The 18923-nt window shown below is 39.8% G+C and overlaps 1 protein-coding gene across 1 annotated transcript in view; it reads left to right on the top strand.

Annotated features, from left to right (window-relative positions):
* The window catches only part of uvrag (UV radiation resistance associated gene), a 94618-nt gene that overhangs the window by 50005 nt on the left and 25690 nt on the right, over positions 1 to 18923 (top strand). Inside the window, exon 13 of the mRNA XM_057321484.1 lies at positions 8625 to 8700. Coding sequence (XP_057177467.1) covers positions 8625 to 8700 — 76 coding nt within the window. The remainder of the gene's footprint in view (positions 1 to 8624; positions 8701 to 18923) is intronic.

The following is an 18923-nucleotide window of genomic DNA, read 5'->3' as shown; positions in this document are numbered from 1 at the left end:
CCTAATTTGGTTTGGATGTGCCATAGAACATCTAGCTATGTAGACAGTTCCCTATTTTTCTTTTTATATACTTTTCCTTAATATAGCTATGTTGCACTGAATGTAAATACCATTTTAAGCGATTTCCACATTTTCTTGCTTTTACAATTTCCTTAATTGCTTCAGCTCATCCAGTAAACCTATACATTCACTGTAATATCGACCCACCTGGCTCATAAATGAAATGTGATGAATCCCTGTTTGCCTGTAAAACCATAATTTTCACCATGCAACATTCTTTGCTTCTCATTAAAACTTTTCGGTCATGTCCTTATCCGTCATTATGCTGAAACGGTCATCCAAAGTGACCCAAAGTGCAGGGCTGGAATGGGATCTCTGTAAATTTCTGGATCCAGGGTCATCCCTACCTGGGATTAGGGGTATACATTTAAGATTAGCAGCTATGAAACCTAACCATTAGGCTATGACCACAAGACCAATGCTATTTCCTCCAGCCCTTTCCTCTTTTTCCCTTCATGTTGGAATGATTGCATCCGATTCGGACAATCTCGGGGTGCAGTACTGCTTGTCCCTCCTCCTTCCACACCTGGGATGCTTCATCTGTGACCAAATTATGTGGTTTTAGCAAGATTTTTTGGGGATCTACTATCTATTAGTTCCATCCTCTATCCTTAATGTAAGCAAAATCTACGCACACACTCGTTCTGTATACACATACTCATTCCATAGCATTCTTTGTAATATTTAAAGAAGGTACTTTGGCCCCCCAGATTCCACCCTATTTCTGCATGCCTGATTGCCAAAGAGCTAAGAGAGTCCAGGAGATGCGATCCAGATGTGCTCCGGTGATGGAGTCCAGAGTTTGGCCCGTTAAACTCAAGCCTCCGTCTCATATGGGCTTTTATAGGGAACTGTACGATGGCGCTATCTACTTTTCAGAATAGCTTTATGACATGCGTAAAAAATGGAAGTAGGGATTGACACACTGCACCACGGGCTCAAGACGCCAACCTGTCAGATTGGGCTCCAGGACGGTGAGGCTCGGGCCGAGTCGGGGAAGAAAAAAGAGGGAACCGTGAACTGAAAGTCAAGGGGAATTATTGAAAGGCTTTCACATTCCTTTCAAGGCCTGACAGAAGGAGAGTGTAGAAAGTATATTTTTCTTTATATAAGTATAGTTTATATGTTCAAACACAATTGGCGATATTTGATGCAAGTTTCCATACACAATCAAACTATGTTTTGGTGAGTTGGTCAGATTTATAACATAACGACTTTTTCAAGGATTTATATTTTATGAGGACAGTGGAAAGAAAGTCAGTTTTTTATTCAGGCCATGATTTCGGGATCTGTCAGAATGAGTCTGATGTGTCTGATGAAGGAATTGGTGACAGAGACTGACTGGAACCGGGCTGTATCCAGCATCTCAATATCTTATTTTCCCAGAATGAATCCAGAACTTCCAAACTCTGTCTTTCACGTTCTCTGTTCCTGAATGGTTAAACAAGCTTCTTGATTTTTTTGTGGTTCTGCTTATATTGTTAGATCCTGTATGATAAATGGCTTGTGACTTTCCTCATTTGTAAGTCCGTTCAGATGAAAGCGTCCGCTCAATGATTTAATGTAAACGCTCTCATGTTTGCATAGACCACGTCATGTTTCCATGCTTTTTTTCAATCACTGAACTCTTGTTAATGTCTCGAAGTCCAAATCGCCTCCATCATCGAACACGTGTTGAGCGGTCAGATTAAAAATTATACACTGGGTGGTGTACTGTACATGTACTTCACCTGTTTGTGATTGTTGGAATGGTCTCTTATTTGAAATGGCTACGTTTGATTGGTCAGTTTATTTTCTGAAGATTCTGCCGCGAACGCAAGCCCTTGTTGTTGTTCGAAAAGATGTTCTTGGGTGTTGTTCAGGTACATCTGGCAAGATAATTTAACATGTTTTTCCCTTTAGGTTTTTTTTGCGTTCATATTTTAAAAGTCTAGTGTATGAAACTTTTTGCGGCATCTAGTGGTGAGGTTGTGAATAGCAACCAATGGCTCACTCCACCCCTCCCTCTTCCTTTTGAAGCACTACGGTGGCTGAGACAGGACTCGGATGTTGTCGTGTTTTTGCTTCTTTGCCAAAGAAGATAACGTATTAAAGCGCGCTCTGTAGAGCAGTTTGTCCGTTTAGGGCTACTGTAGAAACAACAATGTGAATTTAATGTAAGGAGACCCGAGGTGTATGTAGACGTAAATAGCTCATTCTGAGTTAATAAAAACATAACGCTTCATTATGTAAGGTCTTTATACACCTCTGAAGACATAGTTATGTATATTATATTGCATTTCTGTCAATAGATTGTCCAAAAGATTACACACAGCACCTTTAAAAGATCATTGTATTTTCGTATGTAGGATCTGCCACACAAATGTTCTTGTTTGTTGAAAAGATATTCTTGGATAATGTTTAGATCTGTTTTTGGTCCTTAGGTACATTTGTCAGAGAGCTGCAGAGCCCATGCTACAGTTTTCCAGACCAGCAGAGGTCTTCAGTTTCCCTTATGTTGTTGTGACTGGGCTTTGATGAGAGTTGAGGGAACATTACAGCAGTTTGCTGTCGGGTGGGTGGTCAGAACTGGTGGAGCGTAGGTCCGACATTTGTTCCAAGGCACTCTGAATGACCCACGTTAATGTTTACTGTACTCTTGTCAAGTATGGCACATACCTGTTTACATGGCATAATTGATACTCCAAACTGTGTCATCCTAATTCTGCTTTTCATTCTTTATCTGCTGGCGTGTACTTTCTCTTTCCTCTTGTCTCTTGTGTGATCAGTCTGTATTTATGCATTAACACAGCTATCCCTCATTCGTTCCGTCTCGCACACTAAACGCTTATCTCCGCTTTTCTGATCGTGCATATTAAAACACTTTCCCACACAATTGCAGTTTCTTTACCCGCACGTTTGTTCATTCATTCGCCAGAGGAAGACCGAACATTCCACATATAACTACAGTTGTTAATGCACAGATTCAAAAGCAGGGGGTCATAAATCAACCCAGCCGCTTTTAAACAAACACCTGCCTCCAAACTGTCAGGGCTAATGGTGGCACTCGCCGTATAAATCAGCCGTAGCTGTAACTCTCAATATGAGAGAAACGATTACATTGAGCATCTGCCACCATGCTATTTTAATGGGCCGATAGTCCTTGCTGTAACTTATTCCATTTTTGTGTTCTTTAAAGTAAGTGTGTGTGTGTTTGTATTGAAAAGGTCAGAAGAGATTTGTGGGTCACTTGCTCCGTCTTCTTAGTTTCTTTACGAGCTGGCGTAAGAGAACAAGGTGCATTTTTCCCTCAAATGTTTAATTAAGACCAGAAAAGGGACCAGAGAACAGAAATGTAGCTTTTACTCTATTCTAAAGTTATTATGTTGTGCCTCTAAACTTTCTTCTAGATGCATTTTAAAGGGACAAACAGTTGTTACGGTTGAGTGTGAAACTTCCTGTGACACGCTACAGTTTTGGATATAAACGAAGCAGAAATAAACAAGAACAGAGGAAACGGAGTGGAAATGGAACGGTAAAGTTATATTAGACACTTTTAGGCACACGTTTATGCAAAGCATGTCACAAAAAACAAGTCTGTTAGGTTTTCTGGTTGCCAAACTTAGTTGAACATGTCCATAGTTAATGTGATGAAGTACACCTGTGGTTACTCTGCTACGGGCAACCTGTTTGAACTCAAGAGGAAGTGACCTCATACTGTATAACCACTAAAAATAACCTTGTTTCCAATTCAAGTTTGTTTTAAGAAAAGCTCTAGCTACATTTAAATGCAGATGCGCTGCAAAAAATGAATTTCTTACTAAGCATTTTAAAAAATATTAAAAATTATTATATTAAGATACATTTGCTTGACAAGGAATATACTTAGTCTTCTTTAATGAAAGAAAATATAAAAATAAAAAAAATCATGAATTTAGCTTTACCTTTATTTTACGTATCTAATTCGAGATTATTTTTCTTACCCCATTTCAATTTTTTTTGCTTGTTCTAAATATAAACTTACTTAATTCTTTTTTCATAAAACAAGGGAAAATATCTTTGGTCACTTTCCTTGAAATGTATCTGGATTTAAGAATTTTGTAGATGTTTTTAAGACCAAATGCTTAGTAAGAATTTTTTTGCATTGTGCCTCTTGATTTGTTATCTAATGCAATTAAATTTATACAGTTGTTTTTGTAACTTAGTTCGCCAAATTGTTTTTGGAGCAAACATGAAAAGCACTGTGTTTTTTAAGACACTGCCTGCTCTTTGAGGTCAAAGTTCATTTGGGAGATAGGACTGTACCCTTCTCATAAACCAAACCAGTTCAACATAACCACAGTCTCATTTTACTCGCATTTATTAAACCACAAGATTAACTACTCTTTATTTCTCAGAACAAAAGATCTTAAGATGTAGAAAGCAGTTGCCTTCCTGTTTACGGTTGTTTTAATGCAGGCGATAAATCAGAGTCTATTGGTCTGTAGCGTTTGTTTTAGCGTGGTCTTGGCTGAGCACCCTCGTCTTGTCATAGCGCACTTGAAATATCGCATTAAACTCGTGGAGGTTGGACATGTGCAAATATGAGGTCAGGCTATAAAGACGACAGCTTGACATAAATATATTAAATGAAGCTCTGGAATTGGGTTTACAGTCTAGTTCAGTTTATATTTGCAGTCATTTCAGTCATATGCAGGTACACAGTGGTATGAAACATCTCTTCAGGTTCATTACAGAAAGACAGGACACTTCTGTGAAAGAATGTGAGGTGCGTGTAAACGTCTACTGACATCAAAGATGTTTTCGACATCTCATCGTCTCTTCTCTTCTTTTCTTGTCTCTTATCCTCCTATTCTCCTCTGTGCCTCTTGTCTTGTTTTTTTTTCTGTGATAGCTTTTATCTCTTTTCATTCCTCTCATTTCTCTTCTCTCTCCTTCTTCTCTTCGTTCCTTTCAGTTCTTAACTCTGCATGATATTGCACATAATTCTTTCACTAACATACTATGAAAGATAAAGACAGAAGCATTCAGGAGAGTGGGTGAGTAAGAATGTGTGTTACTGTCATGTTCAATTATCGAGACCCATTTTTTATCGTCCAACATTCCAGATCAAACATGGGAAAGAGATTTTGCAAATCTCTGCGTTCTTAGTGGAAACATGGAAACTTGTTCTTGCGGTTGGTTTTCTCAGTCGCAAGCGTTTACTCTGGAGAAATAAAGACTCTGCTATTGATAACCTCCCATGTTTGAGGTGCGACAATGATGAAAGCGCAGTCACCACATTCATTGAAGAGGGTTAGACGTGTCAGTTTTCATCTTTTTTACACACATTTTTGGAAGATCAAATCTAATTTCTTTCCATTTTTTCTTTTTTACAGATATTTTTGGAACATTGATTCAAATGTGCAACAGAGATGTGTGGCCTAGCGGCTAGCACACATGGCGTTATGATGCTCGTACATTGATGCGGTTTCAGATCCTGCGCACTTTCCCAATCCTGTTTTCCTTTCTACTGTATTTTCTGCATTTCCCTTCCTCTGTACTTTCTATTAAAGTTCCAGTGTGTCATTTTTTGGAGGATCTATTGACAAAAATGCAATATAATATACATAACTATGTCTTCAGGGGTGTATAAAGACCTTACATAAAGAAGCGTGATGTTTTTATTACCTTAGATTTTATTACCTTAGATCTACATACACCGCGGGTCCCCTTGCATGGAATTCGCCATGTTGTTTCTACAGTAGCCCTAAACGGACAAACTGCTCTACAGAGCGTGTTTTGTAAATACGTTATCTCCTTCGGCAAAATAACGAAAACGTGACAAGGGAGGGGTGGAGCGAGCCGTTGATTGCAATTCGCAATCTCGCCGCTAGATGGTGCTAAATTTCAAAAACTCCACTTTTAAAGTGCCAGTGGCATCAAATCTTTGCTATAAAGATATGTGACGTCATTCAGAGTTACCAAAATGAGCTGCAAAGTGAACTGCCTGTGGTCATAAATCTATAAGACTTTGCGAGACGTACGTTTCTCCCCAAAGGGTCCTATTGTTAGGTGTGGGGTGAATCTGAGTGTCATCCTGCCATATGAGAGTGTGAGAGTGAGCACGTCTACAGGCTTCACTGTAAACCTTCACATATACTATCGTGATAAAAACCACTCTCATTTCCTCCCCACTTCTCTCTTCCCATATTTTTTCAAATATGTACATGCACACATGTGTGCATACACACACACACACACACACACACACACACACTCACTTCCTGCCCCCTGTTGCTCTGTTATAATATATTTGACTGGACATTCCCTCGAGAAATTCCTGGTGCTCCGTGAACCAGAGTCATAGCAGAATGATCTCGCACACGCACACACACACACATCTACACACACTGGTGAGTGCTCATTAATCACTGTTAGGTGACTCTGTGTGCAAGCTTGTGTGTGTTTGTGTGCGAGTGATTTTTGGCAGGCTTGTTGTGGTCGTTTCCCTGGAATCCCTGGAAAAATTATATTGTTTTCTCAGCGTTTGGAAAAAGATAGACAACTGTACCTCGTTCGGCTCCTTTGGATTAAAATCGACATGACGGGTGTGGTGAAATAGAGCATGTGTGTGTATCTTCAGTCCAGTGAGGGTTTTAAGCATGCACCTGCTTTGAGATTACACCCCCTGGGTCGTACAGGAAGTGTGGAAGTGTGTGTGTGTTAGAGCGAGAGAGATGAAATTGTTAAGACGGGAAGTAAGGGGAATTGCTGAGTCTGTCTCCACTCTTCTGCGATTAAAAGCAGAAGTCCCAGGTGCTGCTGACAAAAAGGTCTCGTGGATTACAGAGACACTTCCGGGAGATCACTCGCACCTTTTTGTTTTAGGTGTCTGCTGCCTTTAGGCTGAAAGTGTGTGACCCTGGGCCTACGACCTCACCTCTTTAGTGGTTTTGTAGAAATGGAATAAGAATAACTAAACGTTATTTTGCTTTTGCAATCGTGAGAGAGTCTTGTAAACGCAGTCCACAGGTATGTAGTGTTGAAAACACACACGCAGTGTTTTAACAAGCTTGACAGTGATGTCAGAGGAGCTTTGTGGTTAACGCGGAGATGTTTTTGTTGATCACAGGTGGTTAAGCTTGGGGATTTTTTGTCTCTCTCTCTCTCTCTCTCTCTCTCTCTCTCTCTCTCTCGTACCGCCTCTAAGCTCTTAATAACAGGGCGGTGATGTACGATGATATTAGGGGGCTGTAGTCAGGTGTTAGCACGAGCAGCTTCGTGGAGGGTGCAGAATATTCGCGTGCAGTCTGCTGTCTTATTCTTCAGCCTTTCGCCCATTTTCTTTATTTTAGAGGGACTTTCCCACTCTTTTTTGGCCATGTTCTCCAATAAAAGGACTGGGATGTTATGTTCAGTCGGCCTGTTTTGAAACCTGTAAATTTGTACTTGGTCCTACACGGCAAGACTTTGATGTGAAGACACGTCCACCTGGCAGCTTAAATCAACAGTTTGTGGATTTTTTACCCTGAGTTCCCTTGAACAGTAATTAGGGCTGCAAGAAAAATGTGATCATTCGTTGAATAATAAATTATTATTAATAATTTTGAAAAATCGATTACAATTACTAAATACATTACAAAATAAATAACTAAAAATGATGAGCGTTACATAAAAACAAATCTGAAAGTGTGATTGCAAATCATTCGGATATGATATATTTCGGGATTTTTTTGTTTTTGCCATAAATCAGTATTATTAGTTACCCTTTATGTTTGTTGCTGGGCTTTGCAAATGTCTAACCAATAAAAAGAATTAAAAAGTGCTTGTCAACTCCGTATTAAATCATTCAAAAAGTACAGTGTTTTTTCCATTTCCTGAAAAACAGCAAATCTGGACATCCAAGGTTTCTGAAGGACAGCAACAATATTTTTGTAATCAAATGTGTTCCGAAGTCCTTCATTCTTCGTAAACACTTCAATGTGCACCATTCTCAATTGCATTAACAGTACATTGTGTTCATCTGTTGTACATCTTCTCTGTTCGTTGTTCTGGTTTAGACTCTGATATCGTGTGCCGTTCGGCCGTTTCTGAATCATGATTACACCGACAGTTTAAATGAGAACTGACCAAAAGAAACAGGCGGGAATGATCCAATTTTAATGGATAATAGATTGTGTTTCAGACATGCATTCGGGAAACGGATCAGAACCAGACCTCCAGAGCTCTAGGCGGTCTCCTAACATCTGCAGAAACGTCTTGCATCACAAAGGGCCTGTTGAGGCATCATCATTGCTCGGTTAACTTCACAAAGCATAAATGCCCAGAATGCATTGAGAAATCTTGACCCCCGAATGTTCATTTGCAAACACAGTTATTACTTGCAGGCTTTGGACTTTGGGTTTAACCCTTTGTCCAGTTTGACAGATGACCTGCCATTTAGCTTGTTTTGTGCGAGGTTGTTCTGCACGAAGTTATGAACTGATTACGACCTCGTAAAAAACGTCCTTCGCTTTGCGTTTGTTATGGGAACCATGTGTAACGGTTCAGAGGTGAGCAATGAGACCTTTCTCTTGATGACTATGTGCTGCTCTTGTTTGCAGGTTCCCCCTTTACCCCAGAGGAGAGCGATTCCAGTTCGAATACGGCGTCTACTTGCTCAACAAAAACATTGCACAGGTAAGACCCCAAAAAATGTTCCCAAATATCAAATCTTCTAGAATTCTCCAGCTCAAATTCTAACCCAGTTTAGTTTTCCTAGTAAGCGCAGGATTAATGTCCCTCCGCTGACAGTGGAATTCAGGCCTGCTGCACTCCAGCTGTTCCTCAAGCTAAGGAGGAGATGAAAAGTGCAGATCAAAATGCAAAACGGACCAACCGGGCCGTCTCCGCACGTTTAAAGAACAAAAACATAGCAGTGCAGGGTATGGAGTGATATGTAAGCTTAGCCAGCTCCGAGGGGAATACTTATATAAATGTCATGTTTGATCTACGGCTCCATTTGTAGTCTAACTGTGAGATGCCCTCCGCCGCTTGTTCTTCATACCGCATGTCGCCCGCCATTTCCATTTCACGTTCTCTTCATCTGAATGAATGGAGTGCTTTGCACCTTTGCCAGGAATGTTCATTAACCTTGTCAAAGTTTCTCTGTGGGCGAGCTAATAGATGCTCTCTGGATAAGTTGAGTGCGAGTTCGGATTTAAACTCATCGTTTGTGAAGTCTCACGGGTAAGCTTAACATTTACGCATTTGGCAGACGCTTTGAGATTGGTTGGTATGTTGAAACATTTAAGTATGTCTTCAGAGGTGTATTAAGACCTTACATAATAAAGTGTTATGCTTATTACCTCAGAATGAGCCATTTCATATCTACATACACCGCGGGGTCCCCTTGCATGGAATTCGCCATGTTGTTTCTACAGTAGCCCTAAACGGACAAACTGCTCTACAGAACGCGTTTCGAAAATACGTTATCTCCTTCGGCAAATAAGCGTAAATGGGATGACATTTTTGTCCTGTATAACAAGGCAGGAGGGAGCCGTTGGTTGTAATTCGCAACCTCACCGCTAGATGCCGCTAATATCTTCACATTGCTCCAGGCTTTTTTGTTTGCCTATGTGTAGCATCTCCGATCACTCTGTTCCACAATCACATGTTCCAGTTTGGGGAGGAGCCGTTCGGAGAATGCATGACGCGTTGCCCTTGAGTCACGCTACGTGCCATTTTCCTTTTTTTAGTTTTACGGAAACCCATTCAAACCCAACCTGTCTTGCTAATCCTTTGCTAACACGCCGCATGCTAATCCTTGCTAACACGCCGCTTGCTAATTCTTTGTTTTCGCTGCTTATATTACACAATTTTACGTCATCATATTATTTGCATCTAAACGCAACCTTCGTTCCCCAACCGTTCACGCCACTGTTTCTCCTGGGTTTTCTTCCTCACAAACCCGTGACCCCTGAAAGTTAGCCTCCTACTGTAGGTAATATGATTTGCCAATGACAAGCAAGCAACCCTGTCTGTTATTTTGTTTTTATTTGTCATGGCCTTTGCCGCCGTCACTTGTTTTTCATTCGACCTTTCGTTTGGTCTTTAATGCATTCCGTTCGTTAGCCGTAGCCGCGGTGGCTCTCCATGTCCGGCTGCCGAGACTAAGCGGAGATCAAGTTTCACAGCGCCGCTCTTGTTTAGGAATGGAGGAGATTAAACGTCTATCTTTTATTAAATTGTGTGCTTTGCTGTATTTGAAAGTGATCCAGGGAGGCAGGAGGGAGGGGGGTCTGTTTTAGTTGCTTTGAAGCGGCGCGCTGACTGGATGTTGTTTTTATTTAGTCCTCGTGTCATGGGAGGAAGGGAGGAGGTCTGGAGAAGAATGTCAGGTGGCCGGTTGAGTTTTAATGGGCACGCGTGATAGATGAGTTAGGAAAAGGAGATTAAAGACCATGAATGTTTGTCTGTGGTTTGCAGCCATAGTTTTGTTTACCTGGTGAATTATTTTTGTGTGTGCGGCCTTTGTAGTTTTTGTTGCTGTTTGTTACATTAGCTCTTAAAAGTAAACAACGGCTCATCATTTTTGAAGCATTTGAGCTGTGTCACAATTTGCATACTATCCGTGCTAAATAGTATTTGAAAATAGAATTAGTATGTCCCAAAGCATAGTATGCTGAAATGAGTATTCTCAAAGTACCTGGATGGCTCATATTACCCACAACTCACTGCGAGAGGGCGGAGTTTAGTGACGCTACACTGCATTAATAAAATTAAATAAAAGATGCTTGTCTAAATTAATAAATGTAAGTATACAGTAAATATTAGATAAATACTTAAATGGCAACAACGGCCACTTCCGTTTTGCAGTATTATGTTTTTATTATGTCATTCCCAGTGCGTGTGTACAGTTTTGCTACCCACTGAAATGTATATACTTTTCTATAACAAAAGCAGTACATACTTTAAAGGCGTAGTATAAGTTTGCAAATTGGGATGCAGCATTAGTTTTAGATCGTACTTCCTTGAGAAAGTTATTAAATATACCATGAAGAAATAAAAAAGAAAGAGAATTACGTCTTACCCATTTGTGTTAAATAACAGGAGTAGATGTTGAATTCAGAACGTCACTGCCAAGTTCGTAGCTTTCTGTCACAACAACATCTTGGATATTATGAATTTGGCTTTTAACCCTCATTATGTTTTAGGTCCTGATCTCTTTGGAAGCACAACAAACAGTCTTTTCCTGCTGTTGTATAATATTCCTCATGTGGATCATCCAGTCTTAGTTTAGTGATTTGGATGAGATATTGTTTGGGTCAGTGAGTGTTTGGAATAGCTTCCAAGCTTTCAGAATCATATGGTTAGTATGTCTTTGAGTGTCTAAATAGTTCATGTTCCCCTAGAGGGCAGAAGTGCTGAAGACACTGCATGAAAAAAACTGTAAAAGAATTAGCACTCAGTTGCTAACCTCACTAGTTATCATATTTGGCAAGGATGTGACAGGAAGAGGTTGTGCTGGAACTTAAACCCAGAATGGTTTGAAGATTATTGGGGAATTTGGAGCTGAAATGATGTAGGTCTAGCTTTGTGCCATGTTCAGTAAGGCAGGAAAACCTGGCAATAACAACACTCCAGGATGACTGGGCACGGACGGATCGAAATATTATCTTTCTAATGCTAATCCGCATTTCTTGGTGCACTCAGGATTGTACGTTGGATAAGATGACTTTGGACACTTTTGACTTATTTGTTAAAGCCTTTGGAGGATGAATAGACAGTGTTTTTAATCTCTCAGTTTGGTTTTGTCAATGGCCCCGTTTACACTTTATACAAACATCTCTCTAGGGTGCATCAATCTCTGGTGGTCAAGCGCATTACATATTTCACATATCAAGTGTCCTTTGACCATCATTTGATAGAATATTCACAACAAGGACATGCGCCAGATATCAACATGTATTGATATACAGCCGTGGAAAAAATTAAGAGACCATTCCAAATTTTTTATTAATCAGAATTTCTAGATGTTTTGTGGCCATTCCAGTCCAGTGTCTGTTGAATCTCAACAAAATCAAAAATCCGGAGTGACATAAAGTCATCCAACAACGTGAAAGACTGACAGCATGACAAGATAAATAAATAAAGCTGTGGTAAAAATGATGATCACATTAAAAAAAACTTTCCGTAAGTTTATCTACCAATATTACTGTTGTATTGCTTAGAAGTGAACATAAACTTGTTTTCTTTGCAGTATTTGAGGTCTGACAAAAATACAGAGCATCGTTTCTGTTATTTTGACCTGTTTCTGCAGTTTTAATTTTCTGCAAATAAATAGAAACAGTATTTTTATTTGAAATTTGGGAGAAATATTATTAGTAGTTCACAGAATGAAACACATCTGACTAGGGCTGGGCAGTATGACGGATTATGCCGTTACTGTGGAATAAAATGTCAACTCTTAAGAGATTTTTCTTGCTAAAATATTCTTTTGACCTTCTGACCTTCTTTCAGTCTGTAGTTTCGTGATCCGCTCCAGTCCGGCACGTTCTCTCTCACCTGCAGTGCTCGTTCAGGGGTGCAGGGATCTGCGCGTGCATATGTAAAAAACTCATTCCCACATATTTCAGAAGTCAGGTTGCTTTGTAAAGCTGTTAATAGTTTTAATAAAGTTTAACTCTAGGCGAGCTGAGGCGAAACTTGCGCAATGATACTCGTCGCGTGAGCGCTTTTAACGTGATGCGCTGTTACCTACCGTTTTGGGAGACTCGTGTGGATTCATCAGAGACTCACAGTGCAAGCGCAAGAATAAACAAACCTAAAGACAGAGAGTGAAGAGCAATGAAGACCTGCAGTACAGACCCCATGAACACCAGTTTATAACACCAGTCATATAGGCCTACATGTATTCTCATTGTTTGTGCATATATTCAGACTTCATTGTTATACATATTGTCTATCTTCCTACTGTATACATATTTGTTTATATTTATCTTCTGGCTATATCATAATAAATCTGATTATCAGAACTTAAATTGATATCTTTAGGACATTTTCATAACTTGCCTACATTTTAACTATGGTGAGCATTTAAATGAACTGTAATAAATAAATAAATAAAATCAGCTACAAAAATGAGGTAGCCTATAAGATATAGAATTATAATAGGAAATTGTTACCGTGAAATAAAATTACTCATTCTGTGAACTAGATTTTTGGTCATTCCACCCACCCCTACATCTGACACATTTGTACTTAGCGCTGACCACTTCTGATTGGATCACCCAAGATATATATAGATATAATAATATATAATATTAGATGTACATTTTTTGTAAAAATGTTTGAAATATAGGACCCCCAGGTGTCCATGAACGCTATTTCTGAACAGGTGAGAGATTTTTGGTTTCCATGTCATTGCTTTTATAGTGAGATATTTATACTGAGGTACATGAACTGTACCCTTCTGTCTCATTTTCATTCGTACTAGCAGAAAGGTTCCGCTATGAAAAGTTAACTACTACTATTACATGCTTACATCCTGTACAAGTGCGTTCTTTAATAAGAGAATTAGCAAGGCAACAGTGGTGCTTTTGTTTGACACAGGCATGTTAATAAGATTATTCACTTTGGTTAAGTGGCTTCATTTGTGTATATCAAGTAAGAATTTCCACACATCACATTAAGCATTTACCTCCATCGGACTGTGTACTTAACCTCTAAATGTGCAGGCAGGAATGTTCCAGAATGACTCGCCGTTACAGTATATCTGGTGGTATTTTGATTATGTTGCCATCCATGACCGATTTACTTAATTCTTATATTTTGTTCAACATTACGAACTTGTTTTAAACTAGTATTTAAATTCCATGGTTTCTTTTAGGGCTGTCACGATAAACCGACGATAAATATCACGTGATTTATGCACAGCTTTTGAGTGAAGTACGGAAAATGCTGCTGCATCCGAAAGCCAGAGGGCGCTCTCGTGCGGAAACTCCAAATACTCACTGCAGAAGAAGACTATAACACGTTCTAGAATCAAGGAAATGCTTATGGACATCTTTTTATCACTGTTACTCAAGCCTCATCAGGTATTTTTATGATAATAAAGTATATTTATAATGATCATGTTTGACGGGTGTTGCTTTTTCAAATGCACGTTATAAGCGACTCAAACTCGCACTGCTTTTAGATCGAGCAGCATTTCCTACTGATCCCAGAGCCGTGCTTCACGGACAAGCTACGCATTAAAAAAATATCGACACATTGCATATCGCAGCCTGCTCGATTACAATAGGATTTAGTGGTATCGTGATAAATTATCGTGCAGCCCTAGCTAATTGACTAAATGTCTTAAAAAACCTACATTTTGTTTTCATAAAGAACTGATGTAAGTTAGAATTTTTAGATGAAAGGACAGATATGCCTGTCCATTTATTGAAAATGTTTAATTTAATGTATTTGTAATATATTCATGTTTTTATTACAATCTTACACACAATTATTTTTACAGGTAGTATTACTAATAAACATCATAAAGACCACCTTGCCAGATGTAAACGCTGGTCCAGAGACACTTCCGGTTTCATTTTTATTTTTTAATCTTTCATATATAAAAGTTAAATCTTAAAGATAATCGTTTAACATTTTGATTTGGTTATAAATGTATTTTGTATGCTGTGTATTTTGTTGAAACGTTTGTGCAAGTTTAAAAAACTGAAACAGGAAGTTCTTCTAGACCAGCGTTGCTTACATTTTCTGAAGTGGTCTATAAAAAATGTACTAGCACTTGGAATAGCAAAGTCTGATTACAAACAGACAATTTCAGTTTAGTCAACGCCCGCATCAAGTTTAAATCGCTGACACTGGCCTTCAGAACGGTAACGGCAAATTCGGCCCTTTACCTTAACTCACTGCTCCAGATCTACATCCCCTCCCATCATCTTCGCGAGGCACCAAATCGCTTGCAAAAACCTTTACTCATTCGGTTCCCCTGTGGTGGAATGAACTGCCAGCCTCCACCCGAACTGCAGCATCTATGGAAAAAAGCTAAATTAGGACTTCTTCCTGTATCTCAATTTGTAGATCATTGCGTCAGCACTGCAGAGGGTTCAAACTCCTGTGAACACATACAGTATACAGATAAAATGAGTACGATTTTAAAAAATGCTTCCCTGTCTTCCAAATGCTTAAATGTATATGTAGGATTATGTTTTTGCACCCTGGTTAGTCGAATCTAACATAGCCCCCTTGATCTGATAATGTATGTAGCTCTCAGTTCACTTATATTGAAGGCGGCCTATTGATTCAAAAAGGCTGACTGGTCACATGTGCGTATTTACTTTCCCTCCCTATAATTAAGATCACACAGGTAAATAAAAGTGGGAGTCGATGAGTGTGAAAGAAAACTACCAAGAGAAGAGCGTTTTTAGCAGGAACTATTCCCAGGTTATCCCAAAATCCTTCCTTACCGTCCAGCGGCCCGCTCAGAGCAAACCTGCGGTGTGCGAGTCAGCCCACAGCGGTGAAGCGGGCCCTCCAGAAAAAGCCGCTGTATTGCGTATGTGCCGTTCCCTCACACAATGAAGTCCTTTTCCTGTCGGCCCTCTGTAAAAGCCTCATCTTTACAAACTGGGCTCAGCGAGTCCGTCCAAACCAGCGTTACGTTGTGTTTGTTTGCGTAGCCCTGAACCCTTGTCCACCCTGGTTTTGCCGCCATACCAACATCACTGGAGACGATGAGAAAACCTGGAACTCATCTGCACTTAACTACCTCTCTATTTCTTTCTTTCGTTCGTAGCCAAGACGGCATCCGCTTTCCATTTCAAGGAGGCTTGCTTTGGTCAACTGCATAATGAATCTTGTTTCTATCTGTGAGAACTATGAAAGTTCACTTCACCGTGTTGGTCGTTTTTGTTTTCATATAGAGTGAAGCAAAATCATCTTTAGATGCTTTAGAAAACATATGTTGGTTGTTACTGAGATGTACAAAGAGATGACCGCCACTTGAATGAAGCGGGCAGCGATGTAATTTTCTCAACAAAGTCTCGTCTCTCCCCCTTCAACCCCTAAAAATGTGCTTTGTATTTTAATAGCATTAAGGTACCATTTTATAAAGGATATGCGTTGTGTCCCGACTGTAAAGAAATGACTTCTTTAGCTGCTTTATTTGTCACATTTCAAGCACGAAATTGCTTTTGGCAGGGCGTAAGTGGGCTGCACTAGTATAACGACCACTGAATTGAGGTAATGTTCACAGAGGTGTGGGAATGAAGCCCGGGGGCTGCCTTCTCCTTATTCTGACATGATTTATGGACAAGGGAGGGGAAAATAAGGATTAACTGACTGCTGGACTAGATGAAGAGATTAGATCTGAACGTGTATCGTCTTTCAGCTGCACCTGACCTAAATTGTGGAAATTCTGAGAAAAAGTTTTGGATTATTTGGTTAGACTCGATAGGTTTAACGCTCAGTATAATTGCACAGCAGTGCAGGTACACATTTTTCGCTGTTATCTTAGGAGCGTTTTGTTTTCCATAAGTCATCAGGCCTAATAGTCTGGGTTTCCTTCAGGCCTGGGAAGTGTGTTACACCTCATCCAAGACCGTACGTGCCCACCCAGACAGTAATAAAACTTTCACAAGTTACTCTAAAATAACAGAGAGCTGCTGCATTTCAAGCCTAAATGAAATTAATTTAGGTAATGATGGTTGAATCTAGCACTTTCTTTCTTTCCTTCTTTTCTTTCCTTCTTTTCTTTCTCTTTCTTTCTTTCTTTCTTTCTTTCTTTCTTTCTTTCTTTCTTTCTTTCTTTCTTTCTTTCTTTCTTTCTTTCTTTCTTTCTTTCTGTCTGTCTGTCTGTCTGTCTGTCTGTCTGTCTGTCTGTCTGTCTGTGTCTTTCTTTCTCTCTCTCTCTCTCTCTCTCTCTCTCTCAGTCTCTCAGTCTCTATTTCTGTTTTTTTTTCTGTTATTTTCCCTTCTCACTCACTCCTTCTTCTTGTCTTTTCATGTCTTTTTCTTGTTCTTTTCTTTTTACTCACTGACTCACTTATTTATGTTCGTTTTCCTTTCTTTTTGAACATAACTTTTCCTCTTCTTTACCTCGTCTCGTCTCCTCTCCTCACTCTTTCCTTATCTTTATCACTCACTTACTCTTTCTCTCCCTCCATCTTACTCCCTTGTTCTCTCTCTTCATTCTTTAGAAAGCGAGTATTGAGAAGACTCCTGACACTGCGCCCAGTACTACTGTAGTGTTTTTCTACAGCTGTGTTGCCTCACCACAGGAAGTCCTCATCTCATGTCCAGAGTCTGTTGGAGACCGTTGTGCTCCTCTGGACTGTGATATTCTGTTCGGGTATGCATGATTCAGATTTCCTTAGAGAATCTCAGTTTTCTTCTCTCTCATAGATTTATATATGATCCCAGATCTGCTGGCTGATCTTTTGGCAGAATAGCTTATTTTATTAGACTTTCCTCTCGAATATAGCCTTCCCCTACAACATGTCTCTGGAGGCTTTCCCTGTGGGGAAGGGCTTTATAAGTTCATGTTTGTCCTTTTTTGTTTTATAGGATTTGAATGAAGTCAGCATACGGTGGCCCCCAAACGCATGTGGCCACTTAGGCACACTCAGTAGTGTATGAATTTATGAATTATGAGTTAGGAATGATGCAAGACCCCTGTCTCTCTTGGTCTCTTACTAAAATATTTGTGTGTACTTTTTTAATATGTATTTTGTTATCATGCAAAAAACATTTATACATTTTTATACAATTTAAACATGTGACTTATATAATGTTTTGCAACCGCTCCGTATGACACACTGGATTCTTGGCACAGCTTCTACATCGATGAACACTGTTAAATTATTTTAAGGCATTGGGTACCATTGCTGGAGGCGTTAAAAGGTGAGCCCTTGGCTCTTAATTTAAACCTGGCAATCTGGTTCTAAACTCCTGCAGCAGATGTCGTTGTGGTTGTACGTCTGTCTGGTAACATTATGTGTCTTGCCTCGCTTTAACTACACCCACTAGCTTAAGTTTTGTGTGGTCTTACTTCCCCTCATAGTTTGTTTCTGTTGCACCTACATCAGTCTGTGGACAGTGCTTGTAACCTCTGGGGAAAGCCATCCAGTTCTCATAAAAGCTGTATTGCACCGCTAAACATTACTGAGCATTTCACCACAAGGAGTTGCCCACATCATGCCTGTTAATCCAGCACCCAACAGCCAATTGTAGCCTAAATTTGCACTGGTCCTAACTAGTTTTCCACTTCTGGAATGAGCTGCAAACTGTTGAAAGATCCTAAATTCTAAAACCTCAATCTCTGGATTCTGGATAGGCATGTTTGAGTTATACATTGACCCTGACTTTCTGTGTTGGTCCATTGGATAAGCGTTAGTCTCAAAAACAATGGTCTACCATTAGACAAGTATTTCAACCAATCTGCCACGATTTACAAGAGTATCTGAGGCTGTTGTTAAATCTGTCGTTGGACTCCTGCAAACATTTTGATGTGAGGACAGGGAAACAGGAGAAATAGGCAGCATTAGTAAGAAGAAAGTGAAAAGAACTCCGGACCGTTAGCACTCGCCACCTTCACTTGCTCCCGGTTTTATATGCATACCTCTGGCTAGCCTCCTATGGCTTTATGAAACACTAAAATGGCTTTAATTGAATTTCCACGGTTTTAGTTCGGCAGCAAGGGGTTCGCCTCGTACCGCAAAGGGGAGAAAAAGCCACTAAATATATATGTGCCAGAAAAAGGTAGTCCCCACGCTCCAGGGATTCCCACGAACAGCCAGATGCCGATGTGTCTCTAGGGTATTTATTTGTTTGTTTACTGCTTTATGGAAAGTGAGGGCACACAAACATGTGAGGGATACCCCTTAGCTGAGGGAGTTGTCGGAATGTGAGCC

The sequence above is a fragment of the Triplophysa rosa genome, linkage group LG22 (genome assembly GCF_024868665.1).
Source record: "Triplophysa rosa linkage group LG22, Trosa_1v2, whole genome shotgun sequence".
NCBI lineage: Eukaryota > Metazoa > Chordata > Actinopteri > Cypriniformes > Nemacheilidae > Triplophysa > Triplophysa rosa.
The sequence above is the reverse complement of the archived record's forward strand: the minus strand, read 5'-3'. Positions and strand labels throughout refer to the sequence as shown.